The following is a 26,146-nucleotide window of genomic DNA, read 5'->3' as shown; positions in this document are numbered from 1 at the left end:
AGTATAGGCCTTTTTCTTCCATCTGTCCAACCAACAGGCCATTACAAGCACCAAATACCTACTGGACCTTACCATGTGCTGGCCAACATCAAGCTGGATACCCAACACTTGGTATCTTCTATATACACACAGCAGGAAAGAAGTGAACAGGTGAAGAAAGTAAGGAGAAAATGCACACTGTGATGTTTGCAAGGTGGAAGGTCTACAACATTTTCATTCAGGAAACCTTTATAAACACTCATGTGGAAAGCCCTGGGGTTAAAAAGATGATTGTCATAAATATGTCCCCACAAGATGACCAAAAGCAGCTGATGCAAAATCTGGGCTTATTTTCCATAACAAAAGACAGAAAATGGCAAGTGGTCAGAGAAAAAAAAGTGAAAGAAAATGCTATAGAAAGATACATAGTGGGGCGCCTGGGTGGCTCAGTCGGTTAGGCGTATGACTTCAGCTCAGGTCATGATCTCACAGTCTGTGAGTTCGAGCCCCGCATCCGGCTCTGTGCTGACAGCTCAGAGCCTGGAGCCTGCTTCAGATTTTGTGTCTCCCTCACTCTCTGCCCCTCCCCTGCTCATGCTCTGTCTTTGTCTCAAAAAAAAAAAAAACATTAAAAAAAAATTTTTTTTAAGATACATAGAGAAAAAAGTTACTTGTGGTTGGGGGTAGGTGAGTCACAAGAGATATGAGGAGCAGGGGTGGGCACTGGAACTGTTCTTTAACATTTAGTCAAAACAGATGGGGGGTAGTAACATGAATGAAATTATCAGGTACATACGAGGAATATTCACTCTTTGAGGTAAATTCATATTTCAATTTCCTTAAATGTCATTTTCATCATATAATTCTTGGGAAATGAAGGAAAACACTAATTATACAGAACTTACGCAAACACGTTTGCTGTAATACATATTTTATTAATGTTGCTCTACATTTTTTTCAACCAAAATAGTAATTTACAACTTTTGTAACCTTTTGGTGTGCTTCTCAAAGAATCTCTTGTAGACTGAATCACTAATGTCTTTCCTGGACCCAGGTATTCTGCCATTAATATAGTATGCTGATATGTTTCCCACTTCTCCCTATACTCAAAGTTAATGTTAAGAATCTCCCAATTTCATCTATTCTCTCAAAAATTAAAAAAAAAAAAAAATCTTGGCACCTGCTGCTGGAAGTTGCCTGGTAAGTGTACAAAGGAAACCAAAGGAATAAACACGTGACCCCCTCCCTTTCACTATTAATACAATCTCTAGAGATACAACGGAATGGGGATGTGGGGATGTGGGGAGGTTATGTAACTGTGCAAACCACCCTTGCCTTCCAGGTACAACAACTTCCTGGAGGCTGCCCTGAGAGTCCCACTCTTGGATTCTAAAGCCCGTCTGGGCAGTGTGCCCTGTGTTGGAACTGTTAAGACTCTCCCTGAAAAGCCCTCTTGAGGGCTTGAGGTCAAGCTGGGCTTACTTCAGCACTCACCCCTTTCAGAAAGCCTATCCTGACCTGAAGGTCTGAGCATAGTTATGCTTCCTCCTCCCACATGTCCAGAGTAGCTTAGGAGTCCCAGAGGTTTTGATACTTGCCTAGTGGTCCCCATCTACATCTGACACTGGATGACAGTCCAGATAGTCATCCAGCCATTGCAACAGTACACTGGGGCCTGGGCAAAGCCTTCCTGGCAGGTTACCTTGGAGGTTCACAGCCCTGTCACAAAGCAGAACATTTGGCTCAGAGTAGTAACTAGCTGTCTGGCTCATAAATGGCAGAACCAAGATTTGAGCTCAGGCCTAGCAGACTGCCAGCCTAAAGATTCCAGTATCAGCATCCTTGGTTACTTATTTGGTCAGAAACCAGGGTGGGATCAAAGAAGGAATGGCCATACTGGGGGTGGGAGGCTGGATTCGCAGCAGGAACCTGAGTGGCTGACAGGATGAATTTGAAACCTCTCTCTCCTGTTTGGTTCCCCTAGCAATAGGTACAGTCTTGAAACTGGAGGGGTCACTTGTTTTTTAATTTGCTCTAGCATACAGAACCTCATGGAAACAGAAAGTAAGCAGAGGGAAGAGATCCTAAAATCCTTGTCAGAGCTTCATTTCAGAATGAGGAAAACACTCAGAAGGGACAGCACTTGCATTACATTCCTCAGGACACTATTATGGTTCTTTGTGCAGTGTTGGTTCCGAGTCAAGTCCTTCAAGTATCTCAAAGCCAGGTCTTCAATCGAGGTCAGACCCCGAGTGATCTGGAAGAAGCTTTAGAGCACTTACCCCACCTCCGCTCCCACAAGAAATAGCCCTGCCGATCTCTGATCAGGTGGCTTAGTTCACATTTCAAGACTATAGGGACGGCTAAAATAGCAAATGTTGGGTTATGCACATTTAACTACCACCACCTACCACCCACCCCCCAATCCCAAAAACCCACAATGATACGGCATCCCATGCTGTTTAACTGCAGGCAATAGTATAACACGCAGCAATTTCTAGAACAAGAATTTCTCTTTAAGAAACAGAGAATCCCTTTCACACCCTGCAGTGTTACTACCAATTTCTGTGTTTAACCAGTTGCTTGTAGTCTATTTCCAAATTATCCAGCCCTGACAGCACGTTATACCTGTAGCCACAGGCTTATGAGTTCTGCTAAGGGTAAGGGCCGCAGAACTGGGTATCTTAAAAACAAAACAAACAAAAAACCATCCTTGCAAATAAAGATTTAAACTTAAGACGGACAGGGGCGCCTGGGTGGCTCAGTCAGTTAAGCGGCCGACTTCGGCTCAGGCCATGATCTCTCAGTCTGTGAGTTCGAGCCCCGTGTCGGGCTCTGTGCGGACAGCTCAGAGCCTGGAGCCTGTTTCAGATTCTGTGTCTCCCTCTCTCTCTGACCCTCCCCCGTTCATGCTGTCTCTCTCTGTCTCAAAAATAAATAAAAACGTTAAAAAAAAAATTAAAAAAAAAATAAACTTAAGACGGACAGTCCAAACACATGTGTATTGGTATGTTTGAAAAACTGTTCTGGGCCATTTTCTTCAAACACTTCGCCTCTTTTCTGGGCCATCCAAAAGTAATGAATGTTTCCCTTTAAGGTTAGACAACACCAAGAGGCACCTGGGTGACTCAGTTAAGCATTCAACTCTTGGTTTTGGCTCAGGTCACGACCTCAGAGCCCCACGTCAGACTCTGTGCTGACAATGCGGAGCCTGCTTGGGATTCTCTTGCTTTTCCTCTCTCTGCCCCTCACTGGTTCATGCTCTCTCAAGATAAACAAACTTAAAAACAAACAAACAAACACAACAACGTTAGACCACACCAGTATGTCCCAGGGTTTTTGCTTGGATTAAGGTCACCAAATGATAGCTTCAGTTAGAGCATTACTGCCCTGACCCCTTGCTTTTAGTTTTTTTGATAATATCAGTTATAAAAGAAAATCTGATGAAAACTATGAACCTTCTTTCTAGAAAAATCCAAATTTTAAAAGGTTCATGAACCTCAGTTCAGGAAATTGGTCCTAAAAAGCCAGTGGCACTGCTACCAGCCCCACAAAAAAATGCAAGTGTAAATAAAAAAATACAATGAGGATCATGATGGACACCATGCAACCATGCAGGCTGACTGAACACCGTCTGCTGGCTCAGTCCAAAGAATGTGTGAATCTTGGTCTCGGGATGGTGAGTTGGGGCTCCATGTTGGTTGCAGAAATTACTTAAATAAGTACACTAATAAACTTAAAAAGATGAATGGTACTACTATTCTAAAAAAAAAAAAAAGGCAGGACAAAGAACAGTTTTTACCCATTATGATTTATTCTCTACAATACTTCGTTAAAGAGTTCAATGATTTGCACTCAGAAGTTATATAGCCAAGAGGCAACCAAGTGTAATACAAAGAATTGGTCTGAAGTCTTTGCACTGAAGGCCATACAAAGTCTCTTGCTTCAGGGAAGTTAAGAATGAAAATAAACAAAACGAACACATAGCTCCCTAGGCTCCAGAATCTCGATAGAAAAGAGCATCAACAGTTAGTGAAAGTGTAGGTGTTAACACATCATGGAAAACAGGTCTTGTGCAAATATTAAAATTAACACCCAGGACTTCTGTATAGATGATTTTTATTATAAACAATAAAATATATGTAATGTCTCAACTACAAACCTTTCATGTTGAAAGGGTCTCTAACATGAGTTGCTTTAATATTATGAAGCAAAAAAGTTTAAGAACCTCACAGTGGAAACAATCCAACACTGACAAATCCTAGTGATCAAAGACATTCTCTTAGTTAACGTAAAACAAGGACGACTCATAATTACAGAGAGAATGTCCTAGCTGTGGGTATTATGAGACAAGCCAACTTTCCAGACCAAAAGGCACTCACAGCTAGGGGTAAAACGAACTCTGAACCAAACCGGCCAAGGTGGGCTGGTTCCTTCACAGCGGTTACCTACTGTTCAGCTTGAGCAGCCCGAAGACAAAGTGAACAACACCAAGAAGAAAACATTCCCTTCTCTTTACACCTGCCACTCACACCAAATGTACTGGCCACCCTCACCACCGCTTTGGTCAAGCGCGTGGAAGGTAGTTCAGTTCGAGTTCAGAGCCGTCATCTCCCCATGCAAAGCTGCCACATGGATGATCCAGACTTAGTATTTTTCCTGAGAGCCACCTGCCACACCTCTTCATGAAGTGACTGTGATCGTACACTTCCAGACTGCTTCCTGACTAGGCCCCATTCAGGACAGACACTGACAGTGGCATTTCTTATGGGGCCAAATAGTTTTCCTTGGTCGACTCGTTGAGTCCCCCTGACAAGGCCAAAGGGACTCGAGCATCTCCACTGCTGGACTTGTATGGGAGCATGAGGGAATGTGCAGGGAGTAAGGCTTCTTCACTCCAAAACCACTGAGCCCACTTCAGTGTGGTGCTGGGCATACCCAGCCCAATTCTTGTGCACTGATTTTTTCCCCATTTCGTGGGTTTTTAAGTTTTCTGTTCATTTTCATAAATGGCAGGTATCCTACCCCACCCTCAGTAAAACAAAATAAAAAACATACTATACACTGGGGAAGACAAATAGGGCAACATTTCCACAAGAAAAACAGGCTTGAAGAGCATGGCACTGTAGTAAATGCTTGCATGACCAGTCTCACTGAGCGTGCTCAGGGATGAAAGTTTAGCACCAATTTTTTTGCTTTTTTTAATCTTTAGAAATTCAACACAACTTTTAACATAGAACACTTGAACAGTAATGAGTGTAGCCCTATGTATCAATACTGTTGTACAAATTGGAGGTGGGTGGTTTAGTCCAGAGCTGACCACCCTGACATCAATCCATGGCACCTAAGAGTAACTATCGTCACGTTTGTTTGTAACAAAACATTTATTATTTTCAGCAGCAGGAAATCACGAAACAATCCCTTCATCTTCAAAAGCTTTTTTTCATTAACCTCGCAAGGGACAAGTGGCAGGATGCGAGAACGCAGCACAACAGTAAGGTGGGGTGGTGTGGCCTGACCTGGCCACCCCGCCGTCCGCCCGCTTCCCTTGCACGTTCTAGATCCTCGCGAACAGCAGAGGATGGTACCGAGCCAATCTGCTCACCCTCATCCATTTCTTCCAGGAAACAAGACAGCAATGCCTAGAATGGCATGTGTGTCATTTCTTGGATTATGTCCCTGCTCCCCCTCCCCCATTCCTGGCAGAAGAAAACTCAAAATTTCTTTTGATTTGGATATTTGCCCATTTTGGAAAGCCACACCATCACCACATAAACTTTAAAAATAAATTAAATCAAAACAATTGTGTTCACCGGATTGACACCCAATCCACTTCAAGAGTTCTCTGAGCATGTTGTTGAAAACCAGTGTATCACCCTCCGGGTCCTTTCTTCCAACTGGCCACCTCTTCCTGTGAATCCGTTCAGCAGTGCCTCTGTGACAATGTTTCCAAAGCATCTTCCAAGTCCCCAGCTTCAATGAACTCTGCCACCAAATGAGTGAAGAACAGGCAAGAGGGAGGAGAAACTTGCTGACAGCTATTTGGAATCAGCAACAATGGGGAAGGGATAAATATGCCACATGAAAGTTTGAATGACCTAGAATAAAATGAGCTATTTGGAACTTTACCATGGTGGGGCGAAGAGTCCCAGCATGTTAGGCAAGATAAAGATTCATCTTGTTAATTACACAGCTTTGTTCTAAAGTCCTGGAAAGGACTGAAACAGCAACAGTCTTCCCACTTCTACAGGCAAACTAGACAAGGAACTCCTCTGCTTAAAGGTCCCTCAGGATGTCTGCCTGAAAAGAAAACAGCGTGGAGACCCTGGATTCTTTCCTATGACAACGTGTCCTTCTAGAAGCCCGACCCAAGTGCTTGTTTGAACACCTATGCCTTCTGAGAACCTAGATCCAGCTATAGGCACTGCTACCAGTAGAGGAGTGAGGTAGCCGGGTGGTAAGGAAGAGGTCTCTCCTTTCTCACTGCACGCAGCGATGATTTCGGGACCTCCCACGGGCATCCCAGTCCAGTCCTCAGCAGGCTACACCACAGAGCTTTGTTCAATACCAGGAGACTCGATGCAGGAAGAGTGCCAGAAAATCCAACTGAGAGTGGGATGAGAATTAAAACCTTCGAGGCTAATTGAGCAATGAGATCTGCAACGCCATCCAAAGGGCTTCCGATCTTGATGTGGGTCTCTGTCCAAGAGCCTTAGAGGACTCATGGTGCCCACGCTCAACCCTAACATGGCGTCCACTTATGAAGCATGGAGGTTGTGATCAACTCTTGGTACGCAATAAACTGGAAGTTTAAAAAAGGAATTTAAAACAACCTAAAAATGTTTCTTGTTGGTCTCCGTTGCCCAGACTGCCAGGGGAATACACCTACTTGATCTGGGGAGGCTGTAGGGGTGTGTGTGGGGTAAGCCTTCATGGACCACCAATTCCAGCTTCCACTGTGTGGCCAACACACAGGCGGCAAATCACCAGTGGCACCTGCATGCCAAGGGTCTTCTGAACCCACACGGTAATTCTCACTAGTCACGGAGGAGCCCCAATCCAACGGAACCCCATATTGAGGAAAGGCTGAGATAAGGCTTGGGCCCCTCAAGTTCTGTTTCATTCAGTATAACCCTGCCCCCCCCCTCAGTCAGCTGGAGGCAGACTTGGCAACGGAAGCTAGCATCATAAAATGGTGCAGTAATAGAAGTAACTGGACCAGGAAGAGGAGGCATCTGCTCCAATGATGTCATAGCCATTGGTGGCCACAGGGGGGTGGGACTGGTCATGCAGCCTTGTGTCAGGAGTAATGATTGTAGAGGGGCGGGGCATGAAGAGTGCCATTCTGGAAACAGTGTTGTCGAGAAGCAATATACTCTGCATAACTGATTGTCACCTTCTCACTTCGGTACCTGTATAAGGAAACAGGAAAGGGTATTAGGAACCTCAAACCCTTCATTTTGTAAAGTCACTCAGCAGAGAAAACCAAAAGCTTATTCCACATTTTGAAAGAATAAGATGGAAGACCAAGAGCAATCTTACTTACAGAAAATGAAAGACAGCACAAGAAAACAATGTTGTTATTACAAATGAACAAGATGAAAAAGCACAATCACAATTCACCCCTGAGAATGTATTTTCTGCACATCCCACCTTTAAACACTACATATGCTTATCGTCAGGCTGCTCTTAAGCAATCTGCTACTGGGGTCTGGATGAAGAATGTCAAGGTCAAATTACGCGGGTGGCAGATTGGAAGATGGCTATACCAATGCCCAGTGCAAACTGCATATCTACTGCATAAGATGTGATAAATTTGACAGAAATGCAACCTCAATTTGCAGAAAAGCAACAAACAAGTTACTGATAACTAAAAGGGGCACAGATACCTAATTCTGGGTCAAATTCTGATGCAGCAGGTTAAAGGATCCTGGGGCTATATAGGACGGGTCTCAATTCCCAGATGAATATGCCATATCATATCACAGGGTCATCAGAACAGAGTTCATAGCACTTTGGCTTTGCTCTGGAAAGAGCCATGAGTCAGGATGCGAAGCATGGGGTGTTACAAACCTATGGAGCCTACTACAGACCACAGGAGCTGGGTGTGACAATCCTTACCCAGAGCCATCTCTTTCCCACTGTAATCACTCCTCCACTGCAAGGTGATTATTCCTGAATTTTGACAGGGAAATGGCTGTTCAAATAAATTATAATAATAATAATAATAATAATGCTTTGTATTTGAAGTTTTTCTTTTTTTTGGAATCCAAAGCATTTCAAAAACACTGGGTTATCTTCCAAATAGACCTGTGAGGTTAGTATATGATTTTCAGTATTTTACAGATGAAGGGGCCAACAGAGGCCCACAGAAGCCCACAGAAGCTAAACCTCTCAGTGTTTCCGATTTCAGTAGGGATGGCAAGAGAACCGACATCTACTGACCACCTACAATTATTGCCTGGCCCTGTGCTAGAAATTCTTCATACGTTACCTTACCACATCTAATACAACCCCAAGGAATTATAATTCATTTCTTACATACAGCAAAGTCCCCCTCCCCCTCAAAGAGGCAGAGTAAGTAACCGGCTCAGGTCATGGCTAGGCAGTGGTGAGCTGGGGTTCAGACTCCAAGACCATGTGCATTCTACCACATGAGGCAACCTCCCCCAACAGGTGCGGCCTTTCTTGGAACCCTCTGTAAAAAGCACTGACTATCCTGTTAACACACCACCTGTATCCCCTGCCACCCGACTGCATGTGACTTCAACTGACCCTGGAACTCTATGCTGAGAGCCTTTGTTCCTGGCCTCAGTCTGCCCTCTTAGCCTCCCAACCATTGGGTCTGGCAAAGACACCCACCACCTGACCGTGGCCTAAACTCTGCTCCAGCTCTGCCATCACTTCAGCTGCAGAGATGCCCAAGACACTGGGGAGTCTTTGCTTCTGCTGCCACTGCTTCCTCCCAGCTTAAACCTGACCCACACTTCTTTAGGGACATTAGCAGAGAAAATCTTTTCTAACCCTTTCCATCACAAGTATCCTCCATCCAACCCCAACTAAATTAAAGTGACAAAGAAAATGAAACAGTGGGTTTACCTGGTGAGTTTGATCGTTTTTCTGAATTCACTGGTAATTGGAGCCTTAAAGCCACCTTTCCTGAGCAATGAGTCTATTGTCTGGATCTGATCCCAGTCTGAGAAGAGAGGCACAATGAGGTCAGTGCTTGATGACACAAGAGTAGGGCATGTTCTAACATGAAGAGAAGAGAAGCCGCCAAGTCTGCTACGGTCAAAGGGAGCCCTGGATACTGTCCCCACATCCCTAGAGCCCCATCTGCCTCACTGACAGTCCAAGTAGAACCTGAGATGTGAGATGATAAACCCAACACACACAACGGCTGTCCCTAGGCCCTCTGCTCTGTGTCTTTCCTGTCAGATGTGATCCCAGCATAATTACCTAGCAACAAACATAGTCTCAACTTAAGACCTGCCTGCTGGACTAGTGCTGGTAACTAAGACTGTTCTGTGGGAGAAGAGAATTCAAATTCTGTCGTCTATACTTCTTTGTGTGGCCCTTCCTTTATTTTGATGATTTCTAGAAGTCCTGTTTTCTATTACAGAGAACTGATAGCAGGAGGGAAGCTATTCCTTCATGAAGGACAGGAAAATTTTTCACACATATATTATGTTATTTCTGTACATTTTTAATAAAGTCAAATGTATCAAAATTGGAAACCAAAAAGAAACCCCTAAAATTACCCCCAATTTTTAAATTACGTCAACCAATTTTCAAACGGCACAAGTAATTTCATTATTTATCTATACTGTCACCACATCTCACTGTTAGGAAGTATTTATGGTGTGCCTCCTTATACAGAAATGTTAGACTTATGACCTTAAGGTAGCTAAAAGGCTTCCTTTTTATGCTACATCCACAATGCTTTTGAAAAAGTTTAAACACAACCATGATGTAAACCAATAAGGCAATCACTCTCCACATAATTAGTTCATCGATACACTGAAATGGCTATTTTTCTCTATTCCAGGTTCACATCCAACAAATACTGTTGTGTTTTACATATTATTTTCAAAAACAGACAAGAAAGAAGAAAGGGACAAAGAGAAGAGAGAAAGAAAAGTAAATTATGTTTAATACGTTTTTTAAAGTTTATTTATTTTGAGACTAGGGGGAGGGGCAGAGAGGCAGACAGAATCTCAAGCAGGCTCCCTGGTATCAGCGCAGAGCCTGATACGGGGCTCGATCTTGCAAACCATGAGATCATGACCTGAGCGGAAATCAAGAGTTGGACATTTAACCAACTGAGTGACCCAGGTGTCCCAAAAGAAAAATGAATTATGTATCACAGAACACAGAGGCAACATTGAAAGGTATTCTAAATATTCTTTTAAAGAGAAAACCTATCTAACCCACCTCCTACCTTTATTGTCTCATTATAAGAACTTACTAAGTTCTTAGAGAGAGAGAGAGAGAGAGAGAGAGCGAGCGGAAGAGGGAAGATTATGTTTTCCCTTTATCCAGGTATAACATTGTTCAATAATTAATGACCAAAAGTTCAAAACCCAGTGATACAGGAAACTTCACTTTACAATGAGCTCCATAAAATCATCCAGTTGATTACTGGAATTCTGCTACAAATACTACTCGTTTTGGGGGCCAAAAAACAAAATTTTTCACCAAGAAATGAAACTAGGGGGTAAGGGAAGTCTTAACCTCTCTTCTTCCTCAGCTCCTACATCTTTTTAAAAAATTATTTCTTATGAATTTTTAAAAAGTTTATTTATTTACAGACAGAGCGCGCGTGGACGTGCGCATGCATGCTCTAATGGAGGAGGGGCAGAGAGGGGGAGAGCCAAGTAGGCTCCACACCATCAGCAGAGTCCAACGCATGGCTCAAACTCACTAACTGTGAAACCGTGACCTGGGCCGAGACCAAGAGTCATGCTTAACCGACTGTGCCACCCAGGAAACCCTCAGCTCCTGCATCTTTTTGGGAGTTTATTTCTCATTCCCTAAGACTTGATAGATGGTAAGAGGAAGAAAGGCACTCATTTGTAGTTGCAGTTGGGCTGAAAGACAACACTCCACTTTCCTGCCTTTACATGGTAATTGTGTGAATAGTATCCTTCACTGAGATTCCATTTGTCCAACTCACCTTGTTCCTTAGCAACCTCAGGTAAGTATGTGGCTGTACGTTTGACGCCTTTTTCATTGATGAATTCAATTCGAATCCCATGGACCCCTACCTACAGAAAAAATAACCAATAAATGGCATTTACTTATTCTAATGGAACTGCAGTCATCCACACTTAATTGACATTGTCCCCTGACCAGCTCAATCCAGGTCTGAGAAAAGGAGAACCTGCTACTCTTCGTGATTAACTCTTTCCTCAGCTATTGAAGCCGAAGTAACTTCAGCTTGAGGGAAGCTGTGAGTCTACCTGTAGCCACCTCTCCCGAGTATGAGGGTTGCAGAAATACATTCTTTCAATAGCTCATCCAATAATCTTAAACATTCCACTTTTAATCTATTCCATTAAACATACCACAGGGTTTTGATTTAGGTTCATGACTCCTCACATATGGCTCCGAACAACAACTTTTTTACTCAAGGGCTGGCCAAGAGGGATCTGAAATGCTCTCTTTTATCCCCAATATCAGTTTCTATTAGGAGTGGGAGAAGGATAGGGAAAGAATGGACTGGGAAGACACAAGAAAAGAAAGACTTCACATTTCTTTCCTAATTCTAAGATCACAGCACCTTTCCTATCCCCTATATGGCCCCCAATTGCTTCTAAACTCAGCTTTTACATTCTTATACCCTCTCTCAATGAAGGAGATACATTACCATGTACTAACCCGAACCCAAATGCAACGAGAGATGCAGAGTTCCAAATGCGGCTGTTCTCACCTCCCAGTCCAGGTAATCACTGGCATCCTCAAAGTTAGTAAGGAGGGAGACAGAGCAGAAAAGTTTGGGCAGCTCCTCTCGGGTCAGGGGGGGGAATCGGCTGTCCTTAAGTGCACTGGAGGGGACAGAAAACAGAAGTGAGGCTGCTCTGGAGTTAGGAGCCAACATTATATGCCCAAATACTTATGAACCCTGAGCTATGCAGAGAATATTGATTACCCATCTGTACTAACGTGCTAAAAATAACATGATGCTATTAACTGTCTACACTTGAACTGATTAGTGACTCACCAGATTAAGGCCCCACATTTCCTGATTACCAAAAGAAGAACACTCAAACTTTTACCACTTAGAAGAAATAGTCAGGTAGTTCTTTTCAATTCTAGCCAATTTATCTGCACAGCTTATGTCTGGTGTCATTACCTGGTTAACGTGTATTCCCTGAGTCCTGAATGAAGATTCATGGCTGAGAAGGTCCCAATGCAGCCACGAAGCCGCTTGTCCCGCCCTGTCTTCCATGTCACAAAGAGCGGACTAAAAAAGCAAAACAAAAAACATTCTCCAGCCCCAAAACAATTATGGATAAGAACAAAGCTTTGCTTTTGCCCTGTTCATTTCGGTTATTCCCCAAAAGGACTGTTACCTGAACTGCAGCTACCTGAAGGACTCTGGCTTCCTGGGAACCATGCAGATGGAGACGGGAGGACGCTACAGCACGGCAGCCTGAAGGGAGGCGCTCTCTGCCCTTCCTGTGCTCCTTGCCTATGGTTCAGTTCACTTTGACATATGTTTGGGGTATTTTCCTTTTCCTCTGCCCAGGACTCAATTTCTTCTAATTTTCCATATCTTTCTCCTCTTAATTATTCTTAGAAGTGTCCATGTTTCCCAGTTACATCCTTCATGAAGACACAACCTGCATATGTCCTCTCCATTCCCCACGACCCCACACTGTTCTCCTAATTATTTCTGCCCCTGGTCCTGCTCATAAATGTTTGGAAAAGAAAAACAATGTATCCTTAAGAAAGCTTGTTATTAGTGGAAGTTGCCACTTTCTGCTTTTAGGCCAAGTCCTGCTTTATCAGGCTACACTAGATTGATGGGAACAGATATTTTACCAACAGGTTACAGGGCTGTCTCTTCTTCCTGAGATTCTTCTCTATGTCTATGCCCTTAGTTCTTAGATTGAGCAAAATACTTCTAAAAGCAACTTAAATTTTTAAAGCTGTCTACTCTGATCACCGTTAGGAAGCAGATCTGCCACCTATCTTTTTCCTCCAGTAAACACCTGAACAGCAGCAGCCGAAGTTCCTGTCCCAAAACCTACTCAAAACCCCTCAAAAATTCCACTGTCTGCAGGATGGAAAGATCAGCCCCTGAATACAACAGCCCATACCTTACAGCGCTGCAGCCACTACCCACTCTTCCAAATCTATGTCTGTCTCCTGCTAGGGACACATTTGATCCCACTAGGATAAAAGCTCAGAATCTCCACATGTTCAGTCAGGAATTTTCTGACCATGGTATCCCATGGCAATACTTCCCTAAAAAGTTAGAACATTTTCCTCTATACTTGCTCTCCTCTGACACAATCACACAGGTATAACCTCCCCTCTCTTTCTGCCCAGTGTGTCATACACACTATTTAGCTTTGTGTGTGTGATCTGCCAACTCAGTAAGTCTCCCAAGAGGGAGGATTTTTTCTTTATACCTCTCCACTCCCTGCCCAGTGGGGCTATGCATTGCCCCAATATGGCATTAACAGTTGAGGAATGAATGATCTTAGGTCAATGAATGCTCCAAAAGCATCTCTTCAGTGCTTTTAAAGCCACCTCAGAGGGGCGCCTGGGTGGCTCAGTTGGCTGAGCGTCTGACTTTGGCTCAGCTCATGATCTCACGGTTTGTGGGTTCAAGCCCCATGTGGGGCTCTGTGCTGACAGCTCAGAGCCTGGAGCCTGTTTCAGATTCTGTGTCTCCCTCTCTCTCTGCCCCTCCCCTGCTCATGCTCTGTCTCTCAAAAATAAATAAACATTAAGGCAAAAGAAAAAAAAAAAAAGGAAAAAAAACTAAAGCCACCTCAGACCTGCTTCCAATTCTGAGGAAGAAGAAAACACCAGCATGAAATTTCTTCACATTATACATATTCCCTTTTATTTTTATTTATTTTGAGAGAGAGAGAAGGAGTATGTGTGGGCACTAACAGGGGAGGGGTAGAGGGAGAGAGAATCCCAAGCAGGCTCCACACTGTCAACCCAGAGCCCGATGTGGGGCTCAAACTCATGAACCATAGTATCGTCCCCTGAGCTGAAATCAAGAGTCAGAACGCTTAACCAACCGAGCCATCCAGGCGCTCCTGCATATTCTTCATTTAAGTCATTGACACCTTGAGACAGCTTGGGACAAATAACAGAGTCTTGAACTGAAAACAGTAAAGCAGATTCTGACACTCTTGGCGGGGTACCAGCAGCCATGTGGGATTACCAACAAAGTGAGGAGACCTTCCTTAAGAGCATCACAGCTCCTAGTCTCCAGCCTGGCCCTCAGACACATCCAATTCACTTGAACTTCAACATCCAGGTCCACAATGATGTGATGGTGTGGCTTCCTACCCACTGCAATATGAACCAACAAACCAACAGAAGAACCAAGAACAAAATCCTCCTGATTTCTAGAACATGACCTTAAAAACAAGCCTATACCTCCTCCAAGCATAATGAAGACCTCTTCCACTCCTGAATCCAGATACCGTTTTAGCTATGCCTGGACATTTCTCATTGTCCTAATCCTGTTACCCTCTACCCAAATGATGCCAAAGCTTTGTAGAAGTACAGGATCTCAAGAGAACGACCCAAGAAAGACGTCGTCACGCCTTTCTCACTGTCCCCTGTACCTGATTTACTCACTAGGGGTCATTGGTGAATCTAGGAAGTCGTGGCTGTGGGAAGCCATAGAGGTGACAGTAGAGGACATCAAAGCAGTAGCAGCACATCTCTGCAGTCACCACCAGGTTCTTGGTGGTGTTGGCAGTTCCATTTGGCCGGGGGAGAGGGCTCAGCGCTCCCGATGCGGGATTCATTCGTGTAATGGGAGAATTTCCAGGTCCTAGAGTTAAGTCCGACACATTTTCCCGACCACTGCTGCCATCCACATGCTGGTGGTTTTGAAGAGGTCCTGAACTAGAGCCGGGGACAGTTGTGGACTGGTTCCCGTGACTGTGCGTTCCACTTCCAGATAACTTGGGCTTCTTGACCCCACAACAGCCTGCTGCCAACTTGGGCTCGAGTGGAGGAACACAACGTCTTTTTCCCATCCTGATTCAGTGCTCGAGGTCTGGAATGCTGCAGAACCCTAACAACAAGAGAAAGGTTAAGCATTAATTCAAAAGATTAGTTAAAAGGAGAAAATAACCAAAAGACAGGGTCTACATGGAGAGAGAGGGTAAGAGTCATCAAATCCTCTTTCTCATCCAGGTCACCAGGTCACAAAAGGCTTCAGACCAACACAACTGGAAGACCCTGATCTCCAGGCCAGGGACTCCTAACCTTTTCCTAAAGAATCACTATTTTTCACTTTCCATAAAGCTTATGATCATCACAGACAGAGGCAGGCAACTACAGCCCCTCTTGCCCAGGACTCCCAGGGGCAGAAGGATGGGATGGCAGCCATCATGAAAATGGATGAGGACATTTCAAGACTGCAAGACAGCACTGGACCTGTCAGATTCTTCATCATTGTCTTCTCTACCTTTTTAGAACCTCCAAATTAGACCGCCCTATTTTTAAAGAGCCCCAGAAGGACTTTCATGCTTTTTCCTCATTGACCACATCCTTTCAGCATTTTACTCATCACTAACCTAAATCTATCTGTGTGATTTTGGCCCTAGACCTTAGTGAATATGAAAAGCTGCCATTCTAAGAGCACGCCTTCCAACACAAGGCTCCCAACCCTCTGTCCTCACAGCTCTCGCTCTCCAATGCCTTGCTCATTTTCTTTGGTTCTCTGAACTCACTCCAATTTCTACACATCTCTCTATCCTTTCAAAACTCCAATTCAAAAAAAGCTACAACTTAGTAGGAACCTTTATTCACAGAAATGACCTAAGCTTCAGAGGCCTTTTGTGAGGTAGCCATTTCCTCCCTGTCACAGCGAGGCAGATGCAGGCAAAGCCACTCAGCCTAACAACGTGTGGCAGTGGACAAGCGAGAAAATCAGAACATCCCATCTGATGATGTGAACAGAAGGAATGAAGGGTTTTTTACTAAGTTTTTTTCTTAAACAGCCAGAGGTAAAAATGCATAGTTATAACACGACCAAGATCCTTTCTCTGACTCAACCGAATCAGGAAAACAGATCCTAATTCTTTTTTTAAAAAATGTTTATTTACCTATTTTGTGTGAGAGTACTCATGTATGCAGAGGAGGGGGAGAGAGAGAGAGAGAGAGAGAGAGAGAGAGAGAGAATATGAATATATATCCCAAACAGGCTCCATGCTGCCAGCACAAAGCCTGACATGGGGCTTGATCCCACAAACTGTGAGATCATGACTTGAGCCAAAATCAAGAGTTGTACGCTTAACCAACTGAGTGACCCAGGTGCCCTAATCCTAGTTATTTCAATAGTGATGATATCAAAGTTTGTAAAATTCTGCTGCCTTGAGAAAAGCATACTTAAATTTTCCTGTGATTTGGATATATGCCTTTTTAGGCAATGCTCTATATAATACGGTATTTTGGTTGTAAATTCTACAAACTTTTAAATCAAATTAGATATTTACATGCCCATTTGCAATGCCATTATTTTTACACAAACAAGTCGTCACTTTAGGCTGAGACACAAAAATTTCACAAGTATTATTTATGTTCTTGATATATGCTAATCCATAGCAAAATACAGATTTTTGTATTTAGGGCAATTCTTAGTGTGATGAAAGTTGTCTGTAGCTGAGGATAATAGCTTGTACACTTCAATGTCCCACTTGAAAACAGCTTCTTTTTGAGAAAACCTTAGGTACTTGATACAATAAAAGCCCCAATGACAAGTTTGTTTCTGAACGTGGATGTCACTGTCTTGTTTAGACTGTTACAAGAGGGAGGGGTGCCTGGGTGGCTCAGTCAGTTGAGCGTCCAATCCTCAATTTCAGCTCAGGTCATGATGCCAGGGTCGTGGGTTCAAGCCCTACGTGAGGGTCTGCACTGAGCGTGGAGGCTGCTTGGGATTCTGTCTGTTTCTCCCACTGCCCCTCTCCCCAACTTGTGCATGCATACTCTCTAATTAAAAACAAAAAACAAAAAACAGGGGCACCTGGGTGGCTCAGTCAGTTAAGCATCTGACTTTTGATTTCGGCTCAGGTCATGATCTCATGGTTCATGAGTTCAAGCCTCATGTCAGGCTCTGCCCTAAGAGGGAGCCTGCTTGGGATTCTCCTTCTCTCTATGACCCTCCCCTGATCCTGGTCCCTGTCTCAAAATAAATAAACATTAAAAAAATTTAAAAAACAAAAAGAGAACATTTTTCTTAAAAATAGTGCCTCCAGAGCCAAATGGCCTGGGTTCAAATTCAGGTTCCTCCAGGATCAACGTCCCCATGACTCAGTTTCCTCAGTATGGGAACAACAATAATACTTGCCTCATGGGGTTTTAGGAGAATTAAATGAGCTTAATACGAATAAAGTACTTGAAACAGTGCCTGCCATATACTAGGTGATAATACATTTAGCTGCTCTTATCACTTTGGGTTTTTGTTCAACTGCCCCATTAGGATGGAAATTCCCAGAGGGCCAGGACTGCTAGGCACTCAGCACTTAGAGGAGTGCTTACTCTGAACAGGTGCTCTTTAAACAGGATTTCATTAAATACTCAAAACCTCAAATCCTCAGCAAGGTAGGCAATGTAACCATCATTTTACAGATGAGGAACCTCAGGCTTAATAAGCAAGATAACCTGCCCAAAGCCAGACAGCATGCTGCTAAGTGGCAGAGTTAGGATTTGGACCACAGTCTATCTGTCAGACTCCAAGGCCTGGGTCCTTCCACCAGCCACAAAGAAGAATGACGCCTGCCAATAATATCCACTGGATTCAGTCATTTCTTAAGGGTATGATAAAAAAAACAAGTTACATTCAAGCGTATACTAAAAACAAACCTAATACTTCACAGAATCTTGCCAACAAAAACGGAACAGGAGAGGCACCAGGCTGGCTCGGTTGGAAGTGCATGCGACTCGATCTCAGGGCTATGGGTCCAAGCCCCACATTGGGAACAGAAATTACTAAAAATAAATAAATAAAACTCAATGAAATAAAAATAAAATGGAGCAGGAAAAAAACCGACCTAAGCTGAAAGCCAAGATCTCAAGCCATGACCCTGAAAATTACCAGTGCCCCTGTCACTGTCATTTGATTCCACAGTGGATGTCACCGGCCTCTTGACTTTCTATCTTGTGTATCACTGTGGGCTGGGGGCTTAGACACAGGTTGAATGAAGCAGCAGAACTACCTCTAAAGAGCTGGAGCTCTAACAGGGTGTCCGGAAAGCCCCAAAGTTCAAAGCAGCAAAGAGAAGGGATGAAACACAAAAGTCAAAAAAAGGTACGTTTCCTCATTCTCACTGCACCAAAGCACACCTGAAGAAAGAGTGAAATGTCATGACATGGTGGCAACTCAGGTGTTCCTTAGCAGGTGTCATCTGCTACCTGACTGGTGAAACACCCCACAATGGAGCGACAGAAAGGATTTCAAACCAGGCCAAGGCAGGCAGGTGAACTCAAGCCTAGGAAGATTCTGCCTCTGTGCCACCATGTACAAGCACTGCTCTGTCATGGAGCACGATCACAACCGATACCAAGTGATTACATTCAACAACTCCCCACACCTAAACTACGATTTGAAATCAATAGAACCAACCCAAATCTTGTGGCTCCTTAGGCCCAAGCATTTCTCTGCAGGCCACTAAGGAAACAATTCAATCGATATTCTCAATTAGTGACCAAAGGCGTTGTTAGATTTTTTGCATCAAAAATACATGAGAAGGTATTTCTTCAAAAATTTGTTCTATAAATTTCAATCTATAAAAAATTTCAAACATAAAGTAGGATAGTGTAATGAACCAAATAACCAGCTTTAGTAATTTTTAACATATGGCTAATCTTATTTCATCTATAGTCTACATACTCACTCTATCTCCCCTCCTACTGAATCATTACAAAGACATGTTTTTAAGGGGGCCAATATTTTACATATTCTGTCAGCATAAGGCAAATAACAAGTGAATTACAGATAAAGAATGTAAAGTAAACCAAAGTGCTGTGAGTGAATACATATTTACAACATCAACCCTATTTATCAATTTCATCAAAACTTTTTCTTTTTCTTTTTTACATTTATTCATTTTTGAGAGACAGAGAGAGACAGCGCACAAGTGGGGTAGGGGCAGAGAGAGGGAGACACAGAATCTGAAGCAGTCTCCAGGCTCTGAGCCGTCAGCAAAGAGCCCAACACGGGGCTTGAACTCACAAACCGCAAGATCACGACCCGAGCCGAAGTTGGATGCCCAACAGACTGAGCCATCCAGCATCCAGGCGCCCCTCATCAAAACTTTTTCTATGAGACTTTTTTTTTTTTTAAGATTTAATTTTGTGTGTGTGTGTGTGTGTGTGAGAGAGAGAGAGAGAGAGAGAGAGAGAGAGAGATAGCACACAAGCAGCAGAGGGCAGAGAGAGACAGAGACACACAATCTGAAGCAGGCTCCAAGCTGAGCTGCCAGCACAAAGCCTGAAGCAGGGCTCAAACCCACAAACCGTGAGATCATGACCTGAACCGAAGTCTGACGACCAACCGAGCCACCCAGGCGCCCCTCTCTGAGATGCTTTTAATCCTACTCCAATAAAGTGGGCCATCTCACCACAACTAAGCAGTCTCAGACTCCACTCCCAGGACTGTCCTCCAATGACCAAAGAGTCACTCATTTCCCCAAGAGTTTGGCTTTGTAGAGTACAGCCTAAGAGATCTCAGAACAGCATTTCAATACAACAGACTAACCAGCTAAAACCAAATACCCCTAATGGCATACTCTATCTTTTCTAAAACCGCGTGTGCATTTGTTCTTAACCTTTCCCAAATCTCATGAAAACTACCAATGATGGTACTTTGAGCAGAAACATTCCTGAATGGATACTATGAAGTTGGTTCATTTGAAATAACTGGAATTGAGTGTAAAAAGTTGCTCTGGGCTGGGTGGCTTACAATGCTCCCAAAATCCAGTCAGCACTGGGCTCATCAACCACCTTTGTATACACATACATCACAGAGACAGTTCCACGCCTTCAGCTGGTTACTCTTTCAAAGCTAAACTGAAGGGACAGCCACTTAATTAAAAATTTTTTTTTTATTTTGAGAGAGGACAGTGTTAGCAGGGGAGGGCAGAGAGAGAGGGAGACAGAGAACCCCAAGCAGGCTCCGTGAGGCCAGCGAGAACTCATGAAACTGTAAGATCACGACCTGAGCTGTAATCAAGAGCTGGATGCTCAACCCACTGTGCCACCCAGGTGCCCCTGAAGGGCCACTTAAAAAGCCAGCAACGCTGATCTCATTTTCCTACTGCCTGTCCATTTTAGACCAGTCAACGAGAATGAACAAGTTAAAACTTGATTTCCACCAGATGGAGACAATAACTATACTTCCACAAAAAGCTGGAAAAGTGAACAAGAATCATGGTTTTACCTCTTCTTTCAAGATCTCCTAACCTAACAAGCATCAAATACATTGAAGTATGTTCGTTGCTGAAAAAGTCACCACGCCCTCCCTGACACACAACCCTCAAAGGATCTGCTGTCATTAGGTTCCACAATAAAAGCTGGATGGTAGCTCTTCCTCCCTCTGGGGAAGCGGAGCAGTGCTTTGCTGCTCTGGGCTGGGGAGCTTACGCTTCTGTCCCAGCCAGCACTGAGCTCGTCATCGCCTTCCGTCTCAGAGGCTGCGGCATTTGTGTTTTCTTTCACGGCACCTAACACAGTCCCTGCATATAGTATACACACCAACAGTCTTACCTACAAATCTGGTAATTTCACTGAAGTTCATCTTTTCTTTTTAAGCAGGCTTCACGCCCAGTGCGAAGCCCAACACGGGGCTCACAACCCCGAGATCAAGACCTGAGCTGATATCAAGAGTCAAATGCTCAACTAAATGAGCCACCCAAAGTTTGTCTTTTTTATAAAAAGAATGCTTATGGCACAAACTAGTCTTTAGATCCTTGGTTCCACTGTGAGGTGTTGACTGTGGAGTGCGTCAGAAGCTGAAGGCAGCTGAATTACAAATCTTATCAACAATGTCAACTCTGTTCAGCCTAAACCAAGGAATGGTTTAATTCACAGCTAAATGGATAGCCAATGTGTCCAATTCATTCCACAAATTAGATCAAATATCTCTTAAATTAACTTCCTGGTTTGATTTATGCTTGCAGCGGTTTTCTTTGCTAAAACACAACAGTCACTGGTTAGTCCTGGACTTAGCCTTGGGAGGTATTTAGTTTTAAGATGATTCAAGGCTTTCCTTTAACAGGCCATACCTAGCTTCTGAACTGTACCTGAGAAATTTTTTTTTGTTTTTAAATGACAGGGTGCTTTAAGAGCTACCCACTGGAACATTATTTGCTTGAGAAACAATTTATCATTTCAGGAGTAAATACAAATGATGTCTCATAAACTGCTGATGTCTATTTACTTATATATTTTTACATTTTACTTATTTTAGACAAAGCACAAGCAGGGGGAGAAGGGCAGAGGATGGAGAGGATTGATTGAGACAGAGAAAGAGAGAGAGAAAGAATCATCTCAAGCAGGATCCCCACTCAGCACAGAGCCCAATGTGGGGCTGGATCCCACAACCCTGGGATCATGACCAAAGCCAAAATCAAGAGTTGGATGCTCAACTGACTGAGCCACCCAGACGCCCCAAACTTCTGATGTTTATAAAGGTGTGGAGACCACTATGGAGAGGAAGATGTGAAGATACCCTGACTGATCTGGCTGGAGGACAGGATAGCCCTCCTCCCTTCCAAGGCTCCTTAAGTTCACTGACATCTTCACAGAGCAGCTCCAAACATCAGAGGGCAGAGCCTAGGCTTTGGGATTACAGTCTAGGTTCAAATTCTAACTCAGACTTGTCACGTACTGGCTATGCAAACTCAGGAAGGTTGTCACATGTCTATGGACTTAGGTTCCTGATACCACAGAAGGTTATCTGTAACCATTCAATAACTAACACATGAAAAGCATCTAACATTCTTTGGCACATTAACTATTATTTATTCAAGTGTCTGCTATGATTAATACTACCACTACCTAATGTAAGTAGGGTATGTTATAAAAATAACATAGCTTAGAATTCTTACAATTTCTAGGAAAATAAATGCCCTCATAATAAAATTCTATTAATAACTACCTTGTAGTCAAAAAAGATCTTATTATTAACATGAAATTATTACTTTAATGACCTTGATGCTCTTCCTCTTTGGAGAGCAATGGCTTCCAATAAATCATCTACTGTTCTGTTCACAGTGAGGTCCCAAAAAATACAAAGTATGAATACTGGGCTCTTTGAGAGTTGTACATAGTTCTATTCCACCAGAGTCCTCTTTTAAGCTTACAGATATACACTGCAAGGAGATGAAACTTGCTAAATATGCTATTATTGTAAAAGTCTTGATATATTGAGTACTAATGGAAATACTGCGTCAAAGTAGTTAGATTTTGAACAAAAACCAAGTTAAAATATCTAGAAAAGCCTGGGGAAAAAAATCTGGATTCACCTTTTGAAGACAAGCCTCAAAACAGCTTACTGGGGAGCATGACCTTATAACAAAGAAAGCAGATCTGGGAGATAGGAAAGAGGCAAAGAAAAAAGGAGTGCCTGCTTTTTGTTGTTATTATGTAGTGTCCCAATGTCTGTTCAAATCAAGCTTTATACAGAAAGGAATGGGTTGTTGTTTCCTTTGTGACACAGAGAGTTGAACTGAAATTCAATTTAATAATTATGTGGTATGAGTAGGGAAATGGCACCTGAACTGTAATTCTGGCCTACTTATGTAACTATTCCAAGAAACAGATGAAAAACCCACAAACATTCTGGTAATCATTTCAAATAATCACTTCTATATTTTTGAAACCTCAACATACACGCGTACACATATCCAAACACTTGCTGTGTGAAAATTTTCCATGCAAAATACAGATCTACCCATAAAATTTAAATTTAAAATTTACAGATTTACAAAAATGCACAGGGCTACAGATTTTCATTTCAACGTAGCTTAAAAAAACCCCACAGGGGTCAAAAGTTTTGTTTTTAGTTCCCCTTCCTTTACTATGTGATCTGTGGCAAAGTGCCACATCTTTCTGGGCCTTGGTTCTTTCATTTATAAAATGAAAATATTTGCCCTTTGCCTCCTTTACGGAGGGATTACGAGGCTCCAATAAGATGTGAAGAACTGTGAAAAACGCTATCTTACAAGTGTATGCATACCACAATTAATACACTCAAGGGGACACAGCAGTAATAAAAATTTTTCCAGAAAACAGTATCACCATAGCAGATTTAGGGCAAAATGTTCCAAAACTCTCTGAAGATTATAACTGTATAGAAGAGACCCAATAATTGACCTTGATCAGGAACTGCATTAACCTCTGAATGTTGATCTTTGGTTGTTTTAAAAAAATGAGTAATTTGGGAAGAGGTGGGAGCTAGACTTATGTACTAAAAACATAAAGGATAAGTGTACTACTACTATACCACCATCTAGGTCACTCTAATGGGATTATGGAAAACAAGTTCATCTTTACACATTTATTTTAAGAGGACAAGTGGAAGGAACTCCATCAACATTAGGACCCCCTCAAGGAAGCAGAAAAATACAAGTGAAAAAGTCTACATCCTAATGTCCTAGCACAGGGCTAAAACCAATAACAGCAACAAATTCTAAATATTCTAAGTATGTCCAAGGTAATACTCACTGAAAGCAGACAGTTTCTATTGCCAGGGGTACAGCTATAACAGAGGAGGGGAGCTATTTTGTCTCTGAAATGAATTTTCTTCCTTCCGATTCCATTCCTTCTTCCTGTACCTAAGACAGAAATTCAGGGGTAGTGAATGAACAAAATCAAGTCAGTCCAGAGGTGAGATAAGGCTTGTGAAAAATTACAACTCCTAGAGCAATTTCTAGAAAACAAAAACAAAAAAAGAAAACAACAGCTAGGGAACAGGCTCTCCCTACTTCAAAACATTTCAAAATCTAAATATAAGGCAGCAATGGCAGTCCCATGCACTGAATCACCTCATCCTTGGCGTCATCACCAAGAAGGGAGGACAGTGAGGATCAAAGGTTTTATTGAACCTGAACATGAGACACACATTAAAACTTCCTCCACCACTTATTTAGATCAAAACTTGCTCTCAGGCCAAGATATACCATTTCAAGGCTCTCCACTGGTTTCAGAATACAAGCATAGTCCCAAATTCTCTGCAAAGATGGTGTTGAAGAATTACTGGACAGCATGCCAAGGTCCTGAGGACAGGCCATCTTGTCATCCCAGGTGGAGATGATAATTGTTGGTAAGAGTCATCCATCCTTACTATTAGTCTTGCACAAATCTCTTCACAATCCTTTAACAACTCTCCCCACCTCCCCCACCCCCCCAGTACAAAATTAAGCTACTCCCAAAGATGTAAACAGGAGACTCCAAGCCCCACCCACACTATCCAAGGAGAGGGCAGTGAAAGAGGATAGGCCCAGAGGGATAAGGGTAAGGGAGTGTGGCAAAGTGAGGAGTTCAGATCAGGACAGGGGAGGGAGGAGGACAAGGAATGAAGGACAAAACCCACAGCCTGGGAAGGAGAGAGAAGCTTAAAATCCAAAGAGTGTAAGGTGGAGGGATAATGGAAATGGGGGCTACGGGTGGATAAGGAAGCAGGGAGTGAGGGTGGGGCTGGGAAAAAAGAGAAGAGGGAGAAGAGGAACAGGAGAGAGCGTGCGCGTGAAAAGAGTTAGGCAAGAAAAGGACGAGAAAGAGTGGGGAAAGGAGAGGCCGGAGCGGGGAGGGGCACAGCAGGCAGAGAGAAAGGTGAAAGGTAAGAAAAAAAGGGGGTGGGGAGGGAGAGTACGGGGCGCTGGGGGTTGTTGGGGAGATGCCGGGGCGACGGGTAGGACAGAGAGGGCCGAGCCGCGGGGGTGGAATCCAGACGCCGGGCGGGGGAGGGGGCGGCGGGACAGTGGGTGGGGGCCGCCAGGCGGCGCCGGAGACCACCAAACTTTACACAGACCCGAGACTGTTTCCTGGAGGGAGTGCAGAAAGGAGCTGGAGTCTCGCCTCGCCTCGCCTCACCTCGCGGCCCAGAGCAGGGGCGGCCGCCCACCCCTCACCAGCATTGCCTCCCGACCCCCCAGCCCCCGGCCCGGCCACGAGGCCCGCAGGCCCCGCCTGGCCGCCCACTTACCCCGCCGCCAGGGAGCCCCTCCCCCACGCTGCCCCGGGACCCTGGCCCCTGACCCCAGGGACCCCGTCCCGGGCCCCTCCACTCGCCTCCGGATAAGGAGGCCCGGCGGGCAGGGCGGCTGAGGCCCGAGGGAGGCCGGGCCCAGCGGGGAAGGAGGAAGAGGAGGGCGCGGCGCAGCCCGAGTTTCCCACCTTTTCTCCTGGCCCAGACGCAGCCGGGGTGGACGGGACCTCTCGCGCTCTACCTTCTCCTCCTGCTTCATGGAGCCATGCGCCTGGGTGGGGGCTCCCGAGAGAAGCGGGCCCGCGGGCGGGCCGGACGCGCGGCGCGGACGGGGCGGGGCGAAGAAGGCCGGCGGGCGGGCGGAGGAGGAAGCGGCGGGGCGGCGGTGGCGGCAGGGAAGAACTGCTAGAGGTATTCCCCGGGCAGCTGGAGGACTGAGTCGAGCCGGGACCCGAGTCCTCCAGTATCCCAGCAGCCACCGGAGGCAGTGAGGTAATGGAGGAAGAATGTAGGGAGTCCTCCAGTGGACCACACGCCCTCTAGCGAGCCGCGAAAACCATAGAGATCGGGGAGCCGCCAGAGCACCGCCCCGCTACTGTCACGTGCCCCGGGTCTGCGCATTTTATTGGCTGGCGCCTACTCTACGGGGTTGAATTTACAGGGCTGCTTTCCATTCGTGGGGCCGAGTCCCAGGGAGTTGGCAATAAAAAGAGGACGCGGAGCGGATCCAAAGGCGCCGGCCGGCCTCGTAAC

At 44.3% G+C, this 26,146-nt stretch overlaps 1 protein-coding gene across 4 annotated transcripts; it reads right to left on the bottom strand.

The window, feature by feature from the left end:
- Positions 1-3,773: 3,773 nt before the first annotated feature.
- AMMECR1L (AMMECR1 like) lies at positions 3,774-25,892 on the bottom strand. 4 transcript variants are annotated; one of them, XM_042994164.1, is made up of 8 exons: positions 25,582-25,892; positions 23,911-24,020; positions 14,812-15,256; positions 12,335-12,445; positions 11,912-12,026; positions 11,156-11,246; positions 9,079-9,175; positions 3,774-7,391 (listed from the first exon to the last, which is right to left on the bottom strand). In XM_042994164.1, the coding sequence occupies exons 3-8, from the start codon at positions 15,216-15,218 to the stop codon at positions 7,280-7,282; spliced, it is 933 nt and encodes a 310-aa protein (XP_042850098.1). In that variant the 5' UTR covers positions 15,219-15,256; positions 23,911-24,020; positions 25,582-25,892; the 3' UTR covers positions 3,774-7,279. The 4 variants fall into 4 exon arrangements, with proteins under 4 accessions (XP_042850098.1, XP_007093171.1, XP_042850099.1 ...); XM_007093109.3 differs by lacking the exon at positions 25,582-25,892 and adding an exon at positions 24,366-25,037; XM_042994165.1 differs by lacking the exons at positions 23,911-24,020; positions 25,582-25,892 and adding an exon at positions 15,867-16,293.
- Between the last annotated feature and the right edge of the window lie 254 nt (positions 25,893-26,146).

Source organism: Panthera tigris, chromosome C1 (genome assembly GCF_018350195.1).
Source record: "Panthera tigris isolate Pti1 chromosome C1, P.tigris_Pti1_mat1.1, whole genome shotgun sequence".
Lineage (NCBI taxonomy): Eukaryota > Metazoa > Chordata > Mammalia > Carnivora > Felidae > Panthera > Panthera tigris.
The sequence above is the reverse complement of the archived record's forward strand: the minus strand, read 5'-3'. Positions and strand labels throughout refer to the sequence as shown.

What these genes read in the sequence shown, in the direction of transcription:
- AMMECR1L (XM_042994164.1), bottom strand. Translation starts at nt 15,218, where the DNA reads ATGGGAAAAAGACGTTGTGTTCCTCCACTCGAGCCCAAGTTGGCAGCA. An exon ending in GTGATTACCTGGACTGGGAG is followed by an intron (nt 11,247 to 11,911) that starts GTGAGAACAGCC and finishes TTTTTTCTGTAG; the next exon opens with GTAGGGGTCCATGGGATTCG. An exon ending in AAAACGATCAAACTCACCAG is followed by an intron (nt 7,392 to 9,078) that starts GTAAACCCACTG and finishes TTCCTTATACAG; the next exon opens with GTACCGAAGTGAGAAGGTGA.